At 44.9% G+C, this 15,468-nt stretch overlaps 1 protein-coding gene across 1 annotated transcript; it reads left to right on the forward strand.

Annotated features, from left to right (window-relative positions):
- Window positions 1–2,237: 2,237 nt before the first annotated feature.
- On the forward strand, window positions 2,238–10,882 carry LOC108790383 (protein NOV homolog). The gene is made up of 4 exons (XM_018560631.1): window positions 2,238–2,243; window positions 6,924–7,122; window positions 9,003–9,202; window positions 10,541–10,882. Exons 1-4 carry the CDS (start codon window positions 2,238–2,240, stop codon window positions 10,880–10,882), a joined length of 747 nt encoding a protein of 248 aa, XP_018416133.1.
- The last annotated feature ends 4,586 nt before the right edge of the window (window positions 10,883–15,468 follow it).

The raw sequence follows: 15,468 nt of genomic DNA on the forward strand, positions 1-15,468 counted from the left end.
TTTAGCATGCCAAAAAAAAAGTTGCAAATGGATACTTTACAAAACACAACTCAGATTTTTCTGGATTAATGTGCATTTTGTGGACCCATAGGTATAAGGGTGGGGGAATTTAACACAGAATGTCATATGAGGTACAAACAGATTATTTTGCTTATTATATTCTGGTATGGACACTTAAAATCCATGCCAGGAAACCCATCAATTCACAAAAACGCACACCAACAACCACAAAACTTCACATTTTTGTACAGCACAAACCATAAATCCATCAGTAACCACCACACACCTTTGACCTGACCACTATACAGATCTGCCCAGGACAAGCCAAGGTTGCTGATTTATCCTATAACCCCATTCCTGGGCTGTCATTAAGGAGGGGCTCCTGACCTTAACCTGTTCATGGCCAAGTCTCTGCCAGTCACAGACAAGGCAGCGGATTGTCTTGAAATGCATGTTGTATAGGTGTTGCATCCTGCACGGCCTTTTTTTGTCATGTATTGTCTCCCAACGACTGAACCGATTTAAATCGCACAGGTGTAATTGGGCACTTGACCTTCTACTGAAAGTGCTAATTAGCAAGCCAGAATTTTTGGATCTGCATAGACTCAGAGAGTAGTGAAGCCATTAATTCAATATGACAGCCAGGCAACTGCATTTTCAAAAAAAGTGGTCACTAGGAAGCCCCCAAACTGCATTATGTTAACCTCACCTATCAGTTAAACCTCGGGGGGATACCATCAGGGAACTAAGTCATCACAGTGGAAAATACTATTATGAACATACTAGAGGTTAAAAAAAACTTAAAATAAAAAAAATCTTTGGCAGCTATTATCAATGAACCATTATGTCACTGCTGAAAAAAATCTGCTTCTGCGCAGCTTGGAAAAGGGTGCATTTTTTGTCTCATAGTCTTCAATGGGAGAGCATGGAAACTCCTATAACATGCATTTTCGTGTGGTTTAGCGCATGCCAACAAGCCCCCACCCTATAGCAACCTATATTTTATTTCCTCTTCACTGGCCAAAAACACATAACGCATGGAAACACAAGAAAACACTTTTAAATGCATGAAGATTTTCAAAAAAATGTGATAAATAACACATGAAAATGCAGATGCATGTGTGGATGGAGACTAAGGCCTCATTCACACTGGAATCGGCCCGCACGTACAGCTCCCTGCTGCATGCACGGCCGTATGGTGCAGCTCCCGGGAAGGACAGGTGCTGCGTGTGTGATTAGTACGCAGCCCCTGTCCTTCTCTATGGTACTACGTGACCATACACCGCCCTACACTTCTGTGTGGGTGTCTGCACTCGTACGCTGACAGGATGCATCTTGTCTGCGTCCGAGCCGGGACACCCGCACCCGTACGGACCTGGACTTGGGGTGAGCGTAGGGCGGCGTATGGCCGCATACTCCCATAGAGAAGGACAGCGGCTGCGTACTAATCACACGCAGCACCTGTCCTTCCCGGGAGCTGCCCGATACGGTCACTCAGGCAGCACAGAGCTGTACGTGCCGGCCTTTTCTCGTGAGAATGAGTCCTAAGGGCCCTAGCCATTGCTACAGGGAGTAGGAAAGGTTACACATATCTGATAATTCCCTCCAGCATTCTCTAAAATTGTTACATTGTAGCTCGTGTTACTAAGATATCTTTTTTATTATGATCCTCAGTGCCATCTAGTGGCCATAATGGGGTATTCTTCTGATTCACTACTAACCCATAATATTTGAAGAACATTTGACCAGAAGAGAAAATAGCTTTAAGATCATTCGATTTTGCCTCATTCTCACACCAGCAGGTTAATAGGAGCAGAAAAACGTACAGTCTGTGTCACTGCACTAATATCTATGCATTTTTAAAATAAATAGACCCCCTTAGAGCAGGGGTGGGCTACTCGGGCCCACCAGCTGTTGTGTACCTACAAGTCCCATGAGGTATTGCAAGGCTCCAGTTACAGGCACGAGTCCCAGAGGCAGAGGCATGTTGGGATTTGTACTTAAAGTGCAGCCAGAGGGCCAGAGTTGCCCACCCCTGCATAGGCGATTGAGTCATTGGCCCTTGAAGTGAACTTGTGCTTACATCAAAAGTACGAAATTGGAAAAAGGGCTACAAAGCAGAGACCTGGAGAGGAGTACCCACAGGCCACAGCGGGATAAGGTTTTCCTAGGATCTGGAATACTCAGTCTTTGGTTATTAACTCCTCAATGCCTGCCATACCCATATATGTGGCGGCATGGCGGTAAGCTTTAGCGCTGTGCTGCCTCATATATGCATGCAGCGGGTTGACATGGCACCCCCAGCACTGTGACCGCGCTGTCACCAATAGCTCCCAGTCACTGTTGACGATCACGAGATCTCTCTGAGAGCCAATCACAGTGCTCAGATGATGGAAAACCCCATGTAATGCCTCCAGCTTAATGAACTCTTAAAGGGCTGGCTCCTGCCTGCAGCAAGGGGTTAAAACTGTGCAGGTTTACCTTTAAAACCCTCTATAAATGTCCACTTGGCTTTATTTACTCAATTGCAACATAAAGTGCCTTAGCAATGGCGGGGCCAATATTTCAGTCCTGAATAGGTTCCTTTTGAGATGAAAGATACTTATAGGTTGCTATGAGCAAAGCAGAGCATCCTTAATCCCTTCCATGATGTGGCCTCTGGTACAGCTGTGCTATGCTGATTACACACACAGTCATGCCATATCTGTCACTGACATGCTCTATAAAGGGAGATGAGAGCTATTTGAGGCCTCAGCCTGAGGTTTTCTGTTCTTTCTGTTCTACAGAATTATTATTAAAGGGTTATTCCACATTGGGTTTTTTTCTACAAAGTTATAAATAGTTTCAAAAACACATTCTTTACTTGTTCCATCTTCATCACTTCATTGTTTCCAGCCGATGATAGATCTAGGCACCATGTATGTAAGCGGACTATAGGGCAGGGACTCAAGTGAAAATAATATTACATATTTTTGCTATAATGATTGTTTTGGTGTTTTTATGTAATAAAAATTACTTTTTTTGTGTTTAAAGTGATATTGAAGTCAAAAGGTTTTTAAGCAATTTCAGAGGCTGATTAAATCACTTAAGGTCCCCACACACCTTACGATAATCGTACGATAATCGCGGGAAATCCCGCGATCGTACGATTATCGTAAGGTGTGTGGAAGCCGTGCAACCTCTACTACTGTAAGGTCGCACGACTTTTAACTTACGGACATGTTCGAAAACCCGCCGAGCATTGTACGATGTTCGGCGGGTTTGTGGCATGTTCGTACGATAAAAGCCGTACGGGCCGGTGTGCGCAAGCGCACACTGCCCGTTCGGGCATTGCGGTCATCGGAAGCCCGCCCCTCAGGGGGCGTGGCTTGCAATCCTCGCAAGTACGATCTGCCTATGCAAGATAGGCAGATCGTACGTTTTTTTAAGTACCTTACCTTACAACCTTACATTGATGGTTGTAGTACCTTACAACCATCCATTGAAAGGTGTGTGCCCAGCCTTACAATGGATGCTGCTCCTTGATGGTTAACCCTTTTGCTGCCAAGGCGTTTTTGAGGGTTTTTTTGCACACTTGTTGTAATCCACATTTTAGGCCTGAAATTTACTTAAAACCTCCAAACATTATGTATTTTCTGAAAGATGAGACTCTGTACAATAAAATTGTGGAAGTTGCACATTTTTAAATTGCACGATAGTAGCGCAACTCTTTATCAAACCCCAAAATGTTAGTAAAAAATACACTTAAGTTCATTTTAGTGTCCAAAAACAATTTTTTTGGGAAAATATAAAATAGGAGGTTACGATGAACAAATAGATACCCAACATTCCCAGGTTAAAAATTGCCTGCACCCGTAAAAACTACAACAAAATATAGAACCCCCAAATTGGTCATAGGTGATACTTAAAGGACCCTCTCGCTCTGGTGCACACGGTGATACCCAGCATGTGTAGTGCGATTGACGTTGGCAATGCTGTAGTTGTCAACTTATGTGGTATAGGGGGTCTCCACTTGGGCTCCTGACATCACAAAAAGCCTGAGTGTAATGCTAGAGAGGACTGTCAGAGACTGCTGATATACTAGAGGAAAGGATGGTCAGAGACTGTAGACATGCTACAGGTTTGTTCAGAGACTGAAAGCATGCCACAGAGGCTAGTGATAGACTGGGGATATGTTATATGGGGGTAGAGATCACTGCTATTATTCATTTACATATCAAAGTTCCCTGTCCCATTATAGATTGCATGGGGCCCAAGGGCCACACAAGAAGCACCAGAGAGCCACATGCAGCATTGGGGCCACAGGTTAGGCACCAGGGCTCTTATGTTTCTATCACAGCAACACACATACACACCCACTTAGGGGATGATTTAAAAATTATCTGCTGAGATATACATGGCATTCTCACCACTAGGTGGAGCCGAGGAGCCCAGGATAATTCCAGTGCTGTAAAAACATTGCAATCTGATAATTGTATGGGGTTAAATCGGAATTAAAGTCTCATACTTAGAAAGTGTGGACAGGCTGGCTATTATTATGACAGAAGCCTCTGTGTAAGGCTAACTACACACTGTTTAATTTCTCACCTTCAGCCTTGCGGACTGAACAAGAGAAATCATTAGATTCCCCATGCACGCTAAACAGCCTGGATAGAAGAATCTCCATTGAGCAAATAAATGTAATCATTGTTACTACGGGGATAGTAATGGTCACATTTATATGATCGCTCTGTGTATTTTTCCCTGTAACATGTATTTATTTCCTCTGATTTTCAGCTCCATCTAGTGGCCGTAATGAGGTTTTTTCCCCATTCACTCTGTTCTGTATGAACTAACCTATTGAAGGACATTCAACGTTCAAGAGAAATTACAATAAGAACATTCATTATTGCTCTCACTGTAATGTGTTCATGGCCATGGGAGAGCATTCCACAGTTTCATATGACGAAGACAAACAATAAGTGCGTCATCTTTGTGGATCTCAATTCCACCAAAAGATAAAGTCGCCACTTCCCTGTCTTACCCGCAGTGTTATCACACTCTGCAGACATTCTATATATATGTATTCATGAAATATTGTACATAAAGGACAATGCTTCTTAGCCTTTGTGCTCTGACTCACAGAACGTTTTGTCCAATAGGATTGTGTCTTCTTAGGATATATATGGAGGGCAGTCTTTCAGGGTAACATAAGGACTCCTGGGGTCAACCCTGGCAATGGGGCCGTACGCTGCACTCTACATCATTTTATTATCTGGGACAGTGACACTGGGAGAGAAGCCGGTAAGATTAGGTCAAGTTCTTATGTTTTATCTGTGATTTTCTCTTTTAGGTTTATAAATAAAAAAATATATATATCTATATAGATAGATATATCTATATAGATATATATATATATATATATACTGTATACATGAAGTATGTAGCAAGGAAGTATGGAGGTGGCTACCACTGCTGCTGACCTCTCCTAAAAATAGTTGTTCCCTACTGTTATGCTGATCCAATGACTTTAGTACGCCACTAACCCAAAACAAGTATGACAATGAGGAAATCTTACTTTCTTGATCTGAATGTTTGTTTGTATTGAAGCCAGGAACAGCCAAGTAACCAGCATTTTCAGAAAAGGGCTGCGCCCATATTTTTTTTCAGTACAGGATTCCCTTAATAAGGCAATAGAGTAATATGGAAAATGCAGCAATCCAGAGCAACCAATCAGAAATCATCTTTCATTGTTGACTGCTCTAAGTTGATGAAAGATGACATGTGACTGGCTGGAATGCGTTGTACATCATACTTGCATTTTGTAGTGTTTAAATAAATTAATCAGTAGTGTAAAAAAAGAATCTTTTGGCAGATTGTATGTATGATAGGAGAAGGTGAAGAGGTCACATAACAGAAAATCAGGGCTTGCTTTGGCTCCCTTTTCTCAACAGAAAAGGGAACAAATGTTTTAGTGTGGATGTGATACAGTGTAATTTATAAAAGCCAGAAAAACAGGTGCAGGGTCTCTTCATATTAATGGGTATGTGTAGCCGGAAACCTTCTTATATAGACACATCTAAAAAGTAAGATTTTTTTTTTAAACTTCTTATCGGTATGCACACATGTAGGAACACATGACAAACATAAGGGGACAACATGGGTGACCCTCAAGCTACTGGTTCGGCACCATGCTGTCTGTTTCACAGTAGGGATAGTCACCCTCACTATTAGTCCCAGTGACTATTGTCTCTGGAGCAGAGAGTAATGGATGTTCCAATGAGGACATCTGTTCTGCTGACAACTGTCTAAGAGGGGATGTTGCCTCACTTTGGAGAGATTTACTCTTACTTCATGCTGTGTCTCCTCAAAAAGACAATCTCTGACAGAACTGGTTTTAACCAAGGATGGGCAATTTCTGGCAAAACTGGTTTCAACCAAGGATGGCCAAACTCTAGCAGAACTGGTTTCAACCAAGGATGGCCAAACTCTGGCAGAACTGGTTTCAACCAAGGATGGCCAAACTCTGGCAGAACTGGTTTTAACCAAGGATGGGAAATTTCTGGCAAAACTGGTTTCAACCAAGGATGGCCAAACTCTGGCCGAACTGGTTTCAACCAAGGCTGGTCAAACTCTGGCAGAACTGGTTTCATCCAAGGATGGGCAATTTCTGGCAGAACTGGTTTCAACCAAGGATGGCCAAACTCTGACAGAACTGGTTTCATCCTAGGATGGGCAATTTCTGGCAAAACTGGTTTCAACCAAGGATGGACAAACTCTGGCAGAACTGGTTTCAACCAAGGATGGGCAATCTCTCATTTACAGGGACAGATCTGCCAGTTCATAATTTAACACTGTTAAGCTTACAGAAGAACATCACACAAAACTGATAACTCACTTGGGTGTAGTGGAGACTGAAATGTTTCCTTTTCTTCACCCCTTAGCGATGTCCACTAGTTTGTAACTGCCCTGAAAACCTCACCTGCACTCTGGGAACGACCTTGGACACTTGTGACTGTGGATGCAATGTGTGCATCCAGGATATCGACACTGAGTGTGATGGATTCCGACCCTGCGACACCCGGAAAAATCTGACTTGTGACTATCAAGGGGACTCTATGAGCGAGCAAGGAGTGTGCAAAGGTTTGTGAATCAAAGTTATTACAAGGAACAGGTTATGTAGTCCTGTTTATGATTTTGAGGGGCAAGGCCACGATTTTGCTATTCACAAAAAAATTAATTCTTGATAATGAACATTGATTCAACACTTTCTTATTAATGGTTCCCTTTATTCTGTTCAAGCTGTCTTGGCTTTTTAACGTGAACTATAATGGATTTAGGCTAATTTAATTAACATTGTTTTTAATTTATGGGGTCTGTTTATGAACAATTTGCTGGGGGGATTTGCACTTCGAACCCCTGAGAATCTTTGCTGCGTGCAAATAGACCAAAAACACATGTTCTTTGTATATTTTCTTTTCAGGTCAAATGTAATGTAATACCGCATTATGGCCACTAGATGGAACTAAGAAGCAAAGGACATAAATAGACATGGCCTATGCTCTATACTCGTCAGCTCCACCTAGTGGCCATAGCATGATATTACAATAGGTGACATGCAACCTGAAATACACTATATTGCCAAAAGTATTATCAATATTGAGTTGGCCCACCCTTTGCTACTATAACAGCTTCAACTCTTCTGGGAAGGCGTCCACAAGGTTTAGGAGTGTGTCTATGAGAATGTTTGACCATTCTTCCAGAAGCGCATTTGTGAGGTCAGGTACTGATGTTGGAGGAGAAGGCCGGGCTCGCAGTCTCCGCTCTAATTCATCCCAAAGGTGTTCTATCGGGTTGAGGTCCGGACTCTGTGCGGGACAAATCAAGTTCCCCCTCCCAAACTCGCTCATCCATGTCTTTATGGACCTTGCTGTGTGCACTGGTGCGTAGTCATGTTGGAACAGGAAGGGGCCATCCACAAACTGTTCCCACAAAGTTGGGTACATGAGATTGTCCAAAATGTCTTGGTATACTGATGCCTTAAGAGTTCCCTTCACTGGAACTAAGGGGCCAAGCCCAACCCCTGAAAAACAACCCCACACCATAATCCCCCCTCCACCAAACTTTACACTTGGCACAATGCAGTCAGACAAGTACCGTTCTCCTGGCAACCGCCAAACCCAGACACGTCCATCGGATTGCCAGACAGAGAAGTGTGATTGGTCACTCCAGAGAACACGTCTCCACTTCTCTAGAGTCCAGTGGCGGTGTGCTTTACACCACTGCATCCGACCCTTTGCATTGCACTTAGTGATGTAAGGCTTGGATTGATTTATACACCTGGGGTCATGGAGGTGATTGGAACACCTGAATGCAATGATTTGGAGGGGTGTCCCGATACTTTTGGCAATTGAGTGTATATATATATTAAAACCTCTAAGCAACCCCTTTAAATGATTGTTCAGAACTTTTATTTGCAATGCAGAGGAAATAATAATCTGCTAAGACTGTCATAGGCAGCAGTGCCTGCGATCTCACACTGCAGATATACAGCTATGAGCATGTAGACAGGAGTGCCTAGCACCCTCACATATGAGAAAGTGCGCTGCTATTTCTAGGAGTACTGTTTAGGCACAATTCATTCTAGATTTTTCTTAAAACATAGCAAATCTTTACTTTCTGAGGTCAGGTCCACTTTAACATCTGTTGGGATAAGATATCAGCTACTTGCATTGTCAAAAGGAACAGTAAAGCCCAACCACTGTGTGGAATTGCAATGGAGAGCCTGTGTATGTAGTTTTTATAATATTAAGGAAGAGGAGCTTGGTAATTCTGGCAACTCAGGTAATCCCTCATACTATATAGCTGTTGTTTAATCTAAATCTGAACAATCAAATTGTACAATGCATAACCAGCTGTGGTCAGATATCAAATATGGATTCTGGGGGTTGCTGTAGGCTATTGCATTCTTCACATTGCTCCTTGACCTATGTTGCTTCTTGTTCTTTATTCTGTGCCCACAGATACAGAAGAAGATTTTACGCCGGTGTTGGACTCGCCTTCCTGTAATCCTGCTACAGAGTGGACCCCCTGCTCCAAAACATGTGGATTTGGGAACTCCATACGGATAACGTATGAGGAAGAGACCTGCATTCCAAACGCTGAGAGGAGGCTGTGTATGATCAGACCCTGCAAAGGACAGTATACCAGAGCCAATTACACGGTGAGAAGTGGATGGTGGAATTGTCATGGGGTGTAGACATTTATGGACCCAGAAAGCCTGATGCCCGCTGTAGAGGTCTGCAGGCATCTAAACACTGTTCTTGGATGTGGACGGGCTACTCATGGTGCCTGTTTGGAGTAAAAACCATTGTAGCCTCCTCACACATGGACAGCCTCAGCAATACAACCAGAGGTCTTAAGTCACTCAAAAAGATGTGACGTCACATGACAAACCATGAAGTAGAAACATTTTGTTGAGTGATTCAGAGCTGAATAATAAGGATGACCCATCTAATAAGATCCAAAAGGAAGAATAGGTGAGGTGCTGGACCCAGTAGTTATCAGTTTATAGGAAAAGATGAGTCTGAAGGCCCAAAACTGGCCAAGTTCAGCAGCTCCCCACAAGGCGGAGGACCCTCCCAGTGCAGAGATCACCCAGCTTGAGAAATCCACAGGTAGTCATATCAGAAAAGAGCACCAAGCAAATGTCTCAGGAGTCCAAAATTGTATTTTATTTATCTACAGGTAATACAGAAAACATCCAAAATATTTCTGGGGGGTCAAACAACCTCCGTTTATTAGGATTTTGACAACAGGATGCTGCATAGCTGCCTAGCTTGGCTGACTCCAAGCTGTTTCCTTTAATACCCATAGCTCTGATTTAACAACCCACGTTAGAGTCTGAGGGCTTGTTTCCCTCGTGCTTCTACCGCAATGTCCCGGAACACAAGGGATCGCATACATAAAGTCTCCTTGCGTTCTGGGGCGGGAGGGGGCGTGGCAGTGCATTTTGTGGTGCAATGGCATGTGGTCACCACACAGGAACTGTGCCTTTAGCCCAACACTATGGTGTGAATGAGCCCGTGAATGAGCCCTAAGGGTTACTTAGTAATACTTTGCACAATATTTCCAGGTGTTAAGTCAGCAGTGATGTAAACCCGGCCATAAACTAAGCAAATTTTGGGAGGTTCCTCAAGAACCTAAATTCACTCAGTGGGTGGCCCTGTCCACTGGCTTCCACCTGTCATCCATCAATTGAAAAATTGAAGGAGCCAGGCAGAAAATTGTCCACCGAGCAGCATCCAGTCAGATTAAGAGAGTCAGATGCAGGTATTTTAAAAGTTGGCAATTTTGAGTGGTCTGGGATTCCTGACATTGTAATTATAATGGATTATTGAATTTTAATAACTATTGTGAGGCCTCATTGTAAATTAAAATGGTTATAAATTCCCATCAGACTTTCACGTATATAACACCAGGGGCATCATGGCACCCCCTTTGTGGCTTAATTGCACCATCCTAATATTTTGCAGTAAATTCTATCTCGTTTCTCCTACAGGTCCTAAAGCCCACCAACGCCTGTAGCCGTGCGGTGCGCTGGTCCCAGCCTCTGCACCTTCGTTTCCGCGATTGCCTTTCGCGCCACCCTCTGCTTCCCCGATTCTGCGGTCACTGCTCTGATGGGCGACTCTGCAGCCCCTCCGTCACCGAAACGCGCCCAGTGGCGTTTCAGTGCGCTCAACTTGACCGAAAAGTCATCCGCCAAGTGATGTGGGTGCGGCGGTGCACCTGCGGAGGGAAGAGATCCAAAAAGGACAAAGGGAAGAAAAAAATGGAGGAGAGAGCCATGACGCTGGGAAAGGCGGATACAGATGAAAGTGAAGAGGCAGATGAAGTATAGATATGGATCTGCTGGACCAATCTGCGGGACCAATCATGGAAATGTACTAGAGACTGATGCTTTAAACTTCAAGTGTATTGCCTTTTAAAATGATAAATTACATGGGAATGAAATAGGCTACCAAAAGTGTCAATGGAATAGTGACAGGTTCTCTTGAATCCTAACAACGCCCAACCAACTTCTACTCACCTTCCCCGCCAATCATCTTTCAGAGCCCTGAGTCTAATCACTGTGTTGGATCCAGGGCCAGATTGAGAGCATCATGGGCCTGGTGCTGCCGGCTTGGTTGGACAGGAAGTAGCAGAGGCAGCTCACTAATCTGGCAGCCTCTCGCTCCCTCATGGGACCCCAGGGAGCAGCCGCCTAATGTGCCTGATTAAAGAAGGTGCCAATGCCTATGCCTTATAGTGTTCAGCCCGGCCGGCCTAGATTGCCATCGGGCATACTGAGGCGATCTGGGACAGCTGGGCCTATTTTCCGTGGTGTGCCTGGAGCTAGTGCTCCAGTAGCCCCTATGTTAATCCGGCCCTGGTTGCAATTTACACAGGGTTATGGACCTCCTCTACCCCATGTGACACTGTTCAAGCCTGGCTATTGGCCACCTAGACCCAAGCGTTGCATCCTTGGAGGAAGGAGAGAAGGTCATGGGCTCCTCTGGGTATTTCCTAGGGCCTAGACAGACTAACAGATTAGCAGGGGTGTGACAAAGTTATCAAATCCTGGGGGGAAGGGGGCTTCCAAGTGAACCTGTCACCAAATGACACATTCTCCTTATAGCGTCCAGGACCCTTCAAGGAAAATGTGTCTTCAAGGTCCAAGAACGTCTTTGATGGACCAAGTTCATCTGAGTCTTTATTTCCCCGCTATATTGGAAAGAAGAGAAAAAAAAGCCTGGAGCTGTGTCAAAAGAAATGGCAAGAAGTGCAGTTGGGCGTTGCGCCATCTTACCTTGCACAGGCCCAGCACGGCCATATGGGAAATATGCTTTGGGGCGGTCTGCCACCCCACAGATCCGGGCCTGACCCGCAGCAGACCAGTATAATTGTTTTGTTGCGGTTTATTATTTTTTTGCTTTTTCTTGAAACTCTTTCTTGTTCTGAGTCTTTCACATTCTGAATTGAATAAAAGCCGTCACATGTTTCCACTCTTCTGTTACATGAATTAAGGAGGATAATGAAATAAAGATGACAGCAGCAGCAGTGGCTGATGGGAAATGAGCAGCAAGAGAGACACTGACTGCACACATGTCACCCGTACCCATGAAAGCAGGAGATGGAAGGAGACATAGGACGATATAATGGATGCGTCTGGCTTTTCAACCACACACACAATACAATCTGACTATACAATTTTCTTTAGATCTACCAACAACTATGTAGTGCAAGGGTATGGGAGAGTCCTGGGGCCATGCAAAAAAAAAAAATGAAACATAATTCTGTGTTTAAAAGTCAGAATTCTGAGACTAGAAGTCGGAAATCTGAGATTAAAAGTCAGAATTCTGAGATTAAAAAGGCAAGAGGGGGCGTGGCAGTCCATTGAAGTGAATTGCAATGCGGCTGCAATGCGATCGGCCGCACGGGATCGCAAGGCACATTATGCCTGCGGTCCGGTGCAATCAAAATGCTGCAAACATTGCGGTCGGAGTTCACTTCAATGGACCGCCACGCCCCCTCCTGCCGACTGCAATGCGTTCTGGCCAGAATCAGGCCGGAACGCACTGCATCTACTGTGAACGAGGCCTAAATCTCAGCATTCTGACTTTCAAACTCAAAATTGGGACTTTTAATCTCAGAATTCTGACATTTAAACACAGACAATGATCCCTCGACATGACACGCTGAAATGACAATGATCCCTCGACATGACACACGCTTAAATGACAATGATCCCTCGACATGACACGCTGAAATGACAATGATCCCTCGACATGACACACGCTTAAATGACAATGATCCCTCGACATGACACGCTGAAATGACAATGATCCCTCGACATGACACACGCTGAAATGACATTGATCCCTTGTTTACAGAGGACCGAACGGCTGACAAACACACGTTATCACAGGAAGTCTGCGAGCTAATGTGATAAGAGGGGGAGCGGAGCAGGATGACAATGAGGACAGTGTCTCCAGATACCCCCCTCTGGACCTCTTAGTTTGGGGAGATTCCAGAACTGCATCTTGTGATGATCACAAGGACACTCACTCTCCTTATTATGACTTACTGGGGAAGTTCCCCAACCAGTTATTATTATATGATATGACTTGCAGAAGTTTGTATCCCTCAGAACATTCCAGACTTATAGACACCGGATCTCTAAACCCAATACATCAAATACAAAGTGACATGTTGCAGATCAGTAGTCCGTAGATGTGGACACGGTTTAAAACCAGGGGTAGCCAAACTCCGGCCCTCCAGCTGTTGTGGAACTACAAATCCCATTGCAAGACTCTGACAGCCGCAGACATGACTTCCAGAGGCAGAAGCATGATGAGATTTGTGGTTTCGCAACAGCTGGAGGGCCGAAGTTGGACTACCCTTGCTTTAAAGGAACCCCATAAAGAAAGAATTGGGCTGCTGATGTAGAGATCTCCTTCTGAAAATGATCCCTAGGTCCCGAACCCAGAAGAAATTTGCATTTGCTGCATGTTCACTGTCACTATTTCATGTTGGTGCCGGGTGGTTCACGTGGTTGCCACCTTTTCTTCAAGCGAAACCCGAACACTCTAGCAACACACGGACATTTTTGGGGGGGAGAAGGAGTCGTGGCGTGTTCATATGTAAATAGCGCCACCCATTTATATGTAGATATCATAGTTGAGACTATTTTCAGTGCGGGGCCAGTAGCCTCTATCTTAATTTTGGTTGCCCCTGTCTGCCTGACATCTTGTGTCCGGGTTTCTGCAGCCATGAAACCTGAACACAGCATTCAAAACCCGGACTGTCCGGGTGAATGCTGGACAGGTGGAAACCCTACGCAGTACGTATGCTTGTTCACTGTCACTATTTCATGTTTGTGCCGGGTGGTTCAGGTTGCAGTACACAGGGCCATCCCTATAATGAGGTAGCCTGAGGATGTTCCCTCAGGCAGCATCTCTTTGAGTCACATGGGGGGTCGTCAGGCAGAGTGGCATGACCGCTTTGCTGCATAATGTTTGCAGTGTGCCTGCCACCCCCTTTCTGGCCAGAGAGTCTCAGGTTGCTAAAACCCAGATGGTGAGATGTCTAATGGCCACACACATCTCCCCACCCAGCTCATAGCAACCTGGGACGCTCTGGCTGGCGTCTCGACCAGCTCCTGGCAACCAGTGACATCACTGGTTGGCAGGAGCTGGGTGGGAGGCCGGCCAGAGCTGCGGGGTCACTTTTGCACACCTGGGCAGTAGTCCAGAAGAACCCTGCCCCCAACCCGGACTCAAAATGGATCAGAACACCCCTGGCAGTATTCATGCTTGTTCACTGTCACTATGTCATGTTTGTGCCGGGTTATTCAGATCGCAGTATTGCATAAATGTTAGGCCGATGCAGAGTCTTCTATGGGATGCCCATACTAGAGTTGCCCTCCTGTCCAGGATTGACCTGGACAGTCCGGGTTTTGAATGCTGTGTCCAAGTTTCATGGCAGCAGAAAACAGGACACAAGATGTCAGGCAGAGAGGGGCAACCAAAATTAAGATAGGGGCTACTGGCCCCCCACTGAAAATAGTCTCAACTGTGATATTTACATATGAATGGGTGGCGCTATTTACATATGAATAATCCACGACTCATTCGCCCCAAAAAATGTCTGCGTGTCGCTAGAGTGTTCGGGTTTCACTTGAAGAAAAGGTGGCAACCCTACCCATACATCAATTAATGGACAGATTGATGGGCAGCCTATAGAAGTCTATGCAGCTTCGTTGCTCTTCCTCAGTGCTGCGCCCGTCTGCCAACACAGAGGCTTCTGATCTGAGCTCTGAATTTATGGTGCAGGGAGACTTCTTTAAATTTCACTTCCGCACTAATTGCGTCTGCAATTCCCATAGAAACTTGTCACATGTCAGTTATTTCTTGCAAAGGTTGAAGAACGATGACAGATACCTGATGACATGTTTAAATAATGTGATGCTGGGCTGGCACACGCCACTCACATCCAATACAGCCTCAGAGAACCATGGACCCCCCCACAGTCTCCATCCATGATACCCTGTACTGAACTTGTGCACCTACAGAATGCAGTCTGGTCACTGCCCCTCTCTCTGCTGCTGTGACTTGCAGTCCCCCGAAGCTGCAGGCTCCCTGGAACTGTCAATGGCCCCCATTCATGTAGCCCCCTGCAGGAGACTGGAGTAGTCGAGGATGAATGTAGAACATACAGAGATGGAAATGAATGAAATTAGAGATAATTGGTAGAAGGAGGTCAGTAATAAAGAAAAGTGGAACAGATATAAGACCGAGTCCCGGAGAAAAATAAGAGAGCGAGATCAAGAGAGAGCGACAGATATGAGACTCCTCAGCATGGCTGTCACCCTTCTGCTTCTAATACACAGCGGTAAGTGCAATGGAGACCTGCTGAGTGCTCAGAAATGATCAGATCCTTTGATGG

This window comes from Nanorana parkeri, unplaced genomic scaffold (assembly GCF_000935625.1).
Source record: "Nanorana parkeri isolate BGI_ZX_2015 unplaced genomic scaffold, ASM93562v1 scaffold470, whole genome shotgun sequence".
Taxonomy (NCBI): Eukaryota; Metazoa; Chordata; class Amphibia; order Anura; family Dicroglossidae; genus Nanorana; species Nanorana parkeri.

What these genes read in the sequence shown, in the direction of transcription:
- LOC108790383 (XM_018560631.1), top strand. An exon ending in CGAGCAAGGAGTGTGCAAAG is followed by an intron (nt 7,123 to 9,002) that starts GTTTGTGAATCA and finishes CTGTGCCCACAG; the next exon opens with ATACAGAAGAAGATTTTACG. An exon ending in ATACCAGAGCCAATTACACG is followed by an intron (nt 9,203 to 10,540) that starts GTGAGAAGTGGA and finishes TTTCTCCTACAG; the next exon opens with GTCCTAAAGCCCACCAACGC.